General features: G+C 54.8%; 1 protein-coding gene across 1 annotated transcript in view; it reads right to left on the reverse strand.

Annotated features, from left to right (window-relative positions):
- The window catches only part of FOXP4 (forkhead box P4), a 35490-nt gene that overhangs the window by 20803 nt on the left and 5757 nt on the right, over window positions 1-8930 (reverse strand). The window contains exon 3 of the mRNA XM_010863252.1: window positions 372-467. Within this exon, the coding sequence (XP_010861554.1) occupies window positions 372-467 (96 nt within the window). The remainder of the gene's footprint in view (window positions 1-371; window positions 468-8930) is intronic.

An 8930-nucleotide genomic window follows, 5' to 3' on the forward strand; every position in this document is an offset into this window, starting at 1 on the left:
GGGGGTGAGAGAAGAGGTAGGGGGAGGACTGGGCGCGGTGGCCTCATCGAGTGAGAGCTGGGGAGTGGAGGGGAGAGGGACGGACTGAGTGACCCAGAAGCGCTGGGAAGAGACCAGAGGCGGTGGGCAGAGAGGTGCAGACGAGGAGGGCTGAGTCAGACTCAGACTCTGAGGGACTCGGCTTGGGGGGAAGGCCTGGCGGTCAGGTGCAGATGGGAGGGCAGCGTTTCTCCACCCACCCGGCAGTGACTGTGGCTCCCGCTGGGAAGCTGCCCGCTCTCTGGCACTGGGGATGGGCCAGAGCGCTTCTCCGGCGGGTCCTCCCCTCCCTTGGTGCCCGGTCTACCCCGACCAGCCGGTGTCCTCCTCACCTGCACAGCGGAGGCCGACTGTTTGCTGTCGTTGTTCCCTGGGGAGCTGAGGCCCGAGGCCTGCTGCAGCAGGAACTGCCGGGCCACCTGGAGAGCCTGCAAGACAGGGGCGCATCAGTGCTCCAGCGGCTCTAAGGGACTTTTGGAGAGAATGAAGGGGAGGAGGTCAGGTTCACGTGGAAGGTGGTGGGAATGAGTGAGTGGGTCACGGGGTCCACCTGGGCTTGTGGATAAAGCTAGGAGTCATTGAGAGAAGCTACCAGGCTTTGGGGATCAGAGCCTGGACTCACTCCAGGGACTCACTCTGGAACTGTTGGGACTCAATGGGGCAGTGGTAAAGAATCCGCCTGCCAATGCAGGAAACATGGGTACAATCCCTGGATCGTGAAGATCCTCTGGAGTAGCAAATGGTAACCCACTCCAGTATTTTCCAGTATTGCCTGGAAAATTCCATGGACAGAAGGGCCTGGAGGGCAGTCCATGTGGTCCCAAAGAGTTGGACATGACCGAGCACATAACACACATGTCAATGGGGGAGCAAACGGAAGGGTGGGCAGTCAAACAATGATCCAGGAGAAAATATTAACATTAACAACAGAGATTATTTGTTGAGCATCTACTATGTACGTGTCAGGTACTTAACAGGGACGATCTCATTTGATCCTCTCCTGGGAAGGTGTGAGGTAGGGATTATCAGACCCATTTTGCAGATAAGAAAACTGAGTCTCCAGGAAGTTAAATAATATGCCTAAGATCACATAACTCAGAAGCATCAGAGCTAGGATTTGAGGCCAAGAAGCCTGGCTCCCAAGCCATCTGTCTTACTGGGTGATAGGTAGTCAGTCTGAGGGCTCATGGGAATATCATCCACTTGAAGTCAGAGCACACAGTTCGCTGGATGAAGGTCTGAGCATTGCATGGCTTTACGAGTCCAGGGGGGTTTAGGCCCAGGACATCATGGCACTTGGGGAATTGAACTAAATCCTGAAGGGAGTGTGAACTATCAGTGAGGCCAAGATGGACCTGAGGTGGTAGGATCATGGGAATGGGAAGTGCATGGAGTTTGCAGGAGGAGCATCTCTGGCCAGTCAGTGGGTAGGGGAGGTGGGCAGATGGGCAGTGAGTGGGAAGTTGGGTAGGAGAGGTCTGGCAGGAAGGGAGGGCCCAGGAAGTTCTCTGTAAGGTCTGCCAAGCCCTCCATCCCTGCCCCTCACCCACACCCCCTCCCACTCCAGGTCAGTAGATGGTGCAGAGGCAGGGGGTACAGGGCTAGTTTTGAATCCACATTCCAGAAGCAAAAAATCTGTCTGTCCCCAGGTTCCTCGAAGACCTCCTCAGGGCCCGGAGTGGTTGTGTCCAGGTCATGGACAGCAGGCTCTGGCATCAGGCACACCTGAGTGTGAAGTCCAGCTGTGCCACCGCCCCCCACCACCCCCGTGGTGTGATTGTGGGCAAGTTATCCCCTCTCCGTGCATCTAGACCTCCTGCTCTGCAAACCTGGGCCACCACCCAGCTTCGAAACACACAGGGGATGGGGGTGTTAAAGGACCAGTGCTTGGCACACAGCTGACATTCTCAGGATCCGCTCCTTTCCCTTCTGAATCTCTCCGCCTCCCTTTGTCAGCTCCTCCAGCCTCTCCCCAGCACACCTATTAAATGAACCCACCTGTGGCCCCCTCACACATGCGCATTGCAAGCTGAGCACCACCAAGGTGGCTCTGGAAAAGGGGGCATGGATGCATGCATACTTCCCCCGGCCCCCACTGAAAACACTCAGGGAGCCCACTGTGTACCAAGCGTAAAGGCACACCCCCTTCGCAGCCTTTTCATTTGAACAGCTGAGCCTCCCAGAGGCTTAAATCTAGTTCACCTTAGGACAGTATCTAAACACACCATGGTGTTACCTATGGGAATGTGTCCCTGGGAAGAACTGGGGTCCAGATTAGCGTGGCCCTCACCAGCGCTTCAGATCCTAGACCTCCCCCACGCCCTTCTTTCTGCAGACCTCAGCCTGGAGAACTAGCCCAGGGGTGCTTCTCTTTAAGACACACATCAGAAAGTAGAAATCTGACCTGAGTCAAGGGCTCCGAGAGGCTGTGGGAGGAGGTGTGGGGTAGAGAGAGGAAGGAAGGTGGCCGAGTTGTCATCAGGAAGGGGCTCTGCTTCTATGTGCCTCATTTTTAGGGACCCCCCCAGGTCTAGTGACACAAGCTAGACAGATGTTCTACGTCCTCCAAAGGTAGAGATGGGGTAGAAAGGTCAGGGGTCAGGAGCTGGCAGCCCACGCGACCCAGAAGGGGCGCTGGTCAGGGTGGTCAGATGCACCCCAGATCTCTAGTAGGAACAGAGGAGCCACATGGGAAGGATTTCCAGGGGAAGTTGAGCCGGGGCGCACTGAGCAGTCTCCTGGTCGGGGGAGTGGCCTGGGGGGCTGAATTCACTCCCCACTCTCCTACTTTGTGGGCCCCTGGAGCATGAAATTACAAGACTTACAGGGAAAAAATGACAGGGCCTTACAATCTCATTCCTGTGAGAACTCTCTGAGGCAAGCCCTCATCACCGCACCGCCCCCCCACCGCCACTTCCCCAATTCCTACCACTCTGAGCTTTTCTCCTGTTAGACCAGGTGACAGCGGACCAGGTGAAATTCTAGGCCTGGCCAGCGTGTCACCTCCTCTGACCTCCCAGCCTTCCCCTCACACTCCTTCCAGTTTCCGGTGTGCCCGGGACTGTGCTAGGTGCTGGGGAAACAGAACATGGCCCTATCCCAGGGCTGTGATGAGACGTCGAGGCTGAAGCGGCGATGGGCGCCAGAGCCCAGAGGTGGTGGCAGTGCTGACTGGAGTCTGGAAGGGCAGGCTCACCAGGACTGCACCAGGACGGTGAAGGGAGAAGGGAGAAAGCATAGCGACCCCCACCCCACAGACAACAGAAATGGACAGCGAGTCTGGGGACCTTGAAACCACTTCCAGGGACAGAAAATCAAGTTGTGTTGGGGGTAAGTAGGCACAGAGGCTGGAGAGCCTACGGGCTGTTCCTCCAGGCACTTCATACGTTCATCCTTTACTCATTCATTCACTTTCATGGCCACTTGCCTCGTTACTGGCTTGGAGAAGATTGAGGGGTGACAGAGAAGATGGGGGAGGCCACAGTGGGCAGCACATGCTCATTTCATGGACTTTGTTTACAGCCCAGCCCCAACACCCGACCCAATGAGGGACCTGGTTCCACCTACAGCTGCCCAGGGGTGGGTGATGGGTGGACAGGGGTTTGGGGCCCAAGCTCCCCTCCACAGATGTCCTGGTCATTTATGCTTAGCGCACTGTGATGCTGCTTCATCCTCACCCTCATCCAGACCCCCAGCCAGGGGTGGTGCTCCAGGAGGAAGGGCGGGCCAGGAGAGGCTCTTTGGCCCAGGAAGTCCTCCCCCAGGGTGGTCACCCATGGGATCAGGTAGGTCTGAGACTTTCTAAAGCCCCATCCGACTCGCAGTCACCACCCTGGCACTACAGGCGTTAAGTCTACCCTGCCTGCCTCAGCTAGGGCCTGATACATCACTGCAGACTGCCCACCTCTGAGACATGTGGGAAATGACACCTCCCACCCAACCTTGACAGATGCAGCCCCCCTTTCTCCGCTGATGACAACCAGGTCCTGGCCTCCTTGAAAACAGAGACATTGTTAAATGGATCAATGGGTTCCTGCCCCAGCCACCAGCACCTGGCAGACACCCTTGTGAAATGTACTTGAGTCTAGGCTGAACAGGGAAGGCAGGCCCAGGCTGACACAGAGCTCCGGAGCCAGCATGTGAACAGGGCCTGGCAGTTTTCAAAGCACTTCTACATTTAGGTGAAGCTTCCCAACCTCAAGCTAGACAGGGCAGGTGTCACTGGCTTCATTTGACAGACAAGGAAATTGAGGCCCAAGGTCCCATAGCTAGGAAGTGGAGTTCAGACACCGCCGACTGCCCAGCCCCCCTCTACCCCATGGAGGGATCATCGTGATCTCATGCACAGTCTGGTGAGGCCTACAAATGTGCCTTCCCTGAAGTCTCGGGAGCTTGCAGCTGTCTAGACGTGAAGGGGAGGTACAGCTGGATGAAATAGGGGAAAGACCAAAAAGAGAATCTCCCCGGGAGGAAAGTGGGCTCAGTTCCCCCTCCCTGCAGGCCGGAGATACCCAGATACAGCTTTTGGTGGAAAGAGGCAATTAGGGTCCCATCAGGGTTGGAAATTCCCTGGAGGTCCAATGATTAAGACTCTATGTTTCCACTGCAGGGGGGCAAGGGTTTGATTCCGGGACTGGGAACTAAGATCTCACAAGCCACGTGGTACAGCCAGAAAAAAAAAAAAAAAAAATCCCACCAGGGAGAAGGCATGGAGGGCTCAGGAAGCAACAGGAAATTGGGAACCAGTTGGCCTTTTCAAGCTTATTTTCCCTCTCCCTCCACCGCTCAGACTGAAAACCGAATGCCCAGCTCTGTGGTTTGGGAAGTGGGGTCTAGTTTTCCTCTCAAGGAGGCAGCACTGGTCCTTTCAGTTCCTGAACTGAACAGGTCCCTGGTCAAAGGGATCTGGACCTAAATCCTGGCTCCCCCATCTACTGAATGACCTTGGCTAAATCCTGCTCTGAGCCTCAGTTTCTTCCTCTGTAAAATGGGAATAACCCTGTAGTCAGCTCAGAGGTTTGTTGTGAAGAATACACGAGACAGTGTACATGGAGTACTCAGCAGTGTGGCACCCAGCAGGTCCTGGATGGACGTTAACTCCTGTGATGGTGATTCATCTTTCACCTTCCCAGGCAGCTCCTGATCATTTGCCCACTGCCACCAGAAGGACTTGTGAGCCAACCCCTCTTCCATCTACACCCACCCCCACTCCCCCTCAAGCCTAAGAACTCAGTCTCGCTAATGAAGCCGAACTCTCCTCCCCCCACTGCCCATTCAGAAGTCATTAGCAGGATCTCCACAATTAGGAACAAATGGTTTATAACGGATGGCACCCAGGGAGGGCTGCGCGGATGGAGGGGAATGAAGCTAGTGCTTGGAAGGCAACAGGGAGCTGCTAGGAAAAGAAAAACAAGTCCTGGGGCAGAAGGGTCTCTCCTCTACGGGATGAGACCACACCCTCATTTCTGTCTGGGAGAATTCAGGGAAGGACCAGTGACCTCTGTGCGGAGGTCAGGTGCAGGGATGTTTACCAGTTCTTTCTCCAAGCTAAAGGATTCCAGGTCTGTGTTGGGGTCGCAGCCTTGCTGTGTGCGTGTGCATGTGTGTGTGAGGACGTGGTGCTCAGGAAGACAAGCTTGAAGGACTGAACTTTGAGAACAGAGCAGCAGAATCGCACAGATCACAGACCTGGTGAGCCGGAGGGTTAAAGGGTTATCTAGTCTGGTGTTTTCCAAATTGCTGGCCTGGCCATGATCTAATGGTGGGTCATAGAGTATCAGTTGAGAAGGTCAAAAAAAAAGGAAAAAATACACACACACATGAAAATATCAGAGTTAATACATAAGCATAAGCATTGTTTCATGAAACTGTGCTGCTGCTCCAAACAAAAGGTATTTCTTACGACAGATTCCAGCAAAAATATCTGCCAAACACTGATGTAGTTCACTTTATCGATAAGGAAATGGAAATTCAGAGACGGGCAGTGAAGTGCCCAGAGTCATACAGCAGCTGAAGCAGAACCTGAATCCCCTGGGCCTGACGTGGGCTCTGAACAGGGAAGAGCGGCCAGGAGGTGGGCAGGCAGGATGGAGGACCCCCAGGAATTACAACTCTGGTTTAATTCCAATGGTGGCGAAGGGCAGCCAAAATAAACAAAACTGAAACTTTTGTTTGCATCTAGCTAATTTTGGCAAAATTGGGATCTCAACTGTCTGGATAGTTTCAACTGAGAGCTGGCTAGATTTAGAGGAAGGGGCCCTAGAAGGGTGTTTAGGGGGCCAGCCCACCCCAAACCTGAAAAGCCCTCCCAGGAAGGTCTATCACCTGATCACCTGTCCCCCTGGAATACGACTTTTGATTCCTTTATCCATGATTCAGGGAGTATTTATGAAGTCCCGCAGGGCACTCACACTGTCCTAGACACTGGGGACACGGTGTGTTTGCTTTAACCGGGCTCACATCCTAATCAAATGAGACAGACGCTACAACACAGTGAAGCGAGCTGTGAGATGGTGGCCATGTCGTGCAGGACGGCGGGATGGTTACTTAGGTTGTACGGCCAGGGAGGATCCCTCCTAGGACACACTGAGGATGAGGGTGCTACTCTTTCAGGGGAGGTATATACGACTGGAAGGAGCTGGTGCAAGAGTCCAGAAGCAGGCGTAAGGCTGGAGCGTTATGAACCAAAAAGGCCAGTGTGGCCAAGCTTCTGAGGAAGTCTCAGGAATGAGCAGCAGCCAGATCACAGGGATGCTGGGTTTTTTATTGCATTCTATATTCGAGGAAAAATTGCTGGAGAATTTTATGAAAGAACGGATATAATCTCTGAGAGCAGATATCTAACCCACTGCTAGTAAACAGTAGGTACCTAATAAGTACTTGTTGACTGGTACAGGAAACCTCTGTCTACTCCTTGAAATACAAGTCCTCTGGGACCAGAGTGTGGAGGGAAAGAGGACAGGGAGAAGGTTCAGAGGTCAGGGGTCCCAGCCACCAAGGGTGCTGACCTGGGGGGATCCAGGCTCTCCACCAGCCAGGCTTTGTCCTCCAGCAAAGAGACATAAAAATGAAATTACGCAGAGAAGGAGGGGCATGGAGGATGGGGGAGAGGAGACCATAAAACCCCCGAAGTGATTCTACACCTTTTTCCCTTAGAAAAAAAAAAAGCTTTTTGGGGAAGGCTGTAAATTTTTTTTACACCAACCTCGTAAAAATGACATCGGCACATTCTCAAATTAGAACCATTAAAATGAAAACCAGCAACACACAGATACAGGCAGGCCCACGTGGGTGGGAGACACACAGCCCAGTTTCAGGACCCCATCCCCAACAAGTGTGTTGAGAATGCGACCCCTCCAAGGAAGACGATTAACAAAAGAACCCACCAGGGCCCAGAAGGGCAAGGCCCTCCCTAGAAGCCGGCCCTCCCCTCCATTCTTGCCCCAGCGGCACAGGTGCAGCCTCTCGGGGCCAAAACCAGCTCCCCAGGAAGGTCCAGCAGTGGGATCTGGAAGAAACTGAAGCACTGTGGGCTGAGGGTGGCGGGGTGGCGGCGCTTCCCCTCCCAGACATGTCCCAGTAACTGGAGTTCTCTGGAAGCGGGTCTGCTCCCAGGTCTGGGTTCAGGGCTGCCGTGAACCCAGCCACTGCCCTCACGCTAGCCACCCTGCAGGGGCTCTAAGAGTGGGGTTTGGAGTGGGGGCTGTGCGGGGCATATGGTTCCCTCCCCACCGACTCCCACTGGGGCTCCCGCAGGAGAACACCTAGCTGACCCACTGAGAGGGGGTCCCGGGATATGCCCACCTGGCTTCAGTCCTTCACCCTTAGAAGAGGAAACACTCACCTTCTTCCCCCTCAATTCTCCCCACTGTCCCCAAACTTGTTATCAGTAAGGACAAGAACTCTGGTGTAAAAGGGAGATGAAAGAGGCCGGGGGGTGGGAAGAGGGGGTCTCAGAATTCCACAGCAGAAGGGAAGCCTGGGGGTACAGTGGGCAGGCTCCTTCCTAGTCCCGAGGAAGCAGGGGCCTGGGGACACCCCTCCTCTACCTTTCTCTCCCCTCTTAGGGAAACTTCCTTTCCTGTTGGACTAGGAGGCAGACACGCAAAACAGGGGGGCCTTTGGCTTAGTCACCCAGGAGGGGTATGAGAAGGGGAATTTGGCCCTCTCAGGACCTTGCCCATCACCTTACTACCTGACCCCACCTCCCACTTGTCCCCTGTTCCCAGGCAGGAGGGACACAGGGAGTTTCTAACACTCCCTGCAGCTGTCGGCAAGTCTGGGACCTCCCCCGCGTGAACTTTCTAAGTCTCCCCTCTGAGGAGTGTGGGCCCTGACTCTCCCTTCAGGGCCCCCAGCACCTCCTGGGAAAGGACTCATTCTACAGAAAGAGAAAGGGAGTCTGGAGGGTGTGGGACCGGAGATGAAAGAATGGGATCTGGGGCGGGAGCGAAGACTTGAAGAAATGGGCCCCAGACCTGCAGACGAAAGGCAACTGCTGTCAGCACGTGTGAGGTGTCTGTGCTAATGCACCTCCGAAGACTCCCCCTTTTCCACCCCATCCCCCCAGGAGCTGGGGCCACGAGAGCCAGATGGGGGAGGGAAAGGAAAATCTCTTCCATTCTTCCTTCCCCCAACTCCCTGACACTGCCCACCCCCCGTCTCTATGGAGGGGGCTGAGGTAAAAGCCCATTAATGTGCAGAGCCCCCCAACCATTCTGAATCTCCTCACAGGATGTGAACAGGGTGGGATTTGGCCCCGGTTGCCACAGCAACTGCAGTGGGAGTTCCCAGACGCTAGGCAACCCTCCTGTGACCCTTGCTGACCTGTCACCCCCGCAACCAGAGGACAATAGAAGTGGCGGCTCTGGAGGCCCCGGACGCCTTTCAGC

This window comes from Bison bison, unplaced genomic scaffold, assembly GCF_000754665.1.
Source record: "Bison bison bison isolate TAMUID 2011002044 unplaced genomic scaffold, Bison_UMD1.0 scf7180017864487, whole genome shotgun sequence".
Classification (NCBI taxonomy): Eukaryota; Metazoa; Chordata; class Mammalia; order Artiodactyla; family Bovidae; genus Bison; species Bison bison.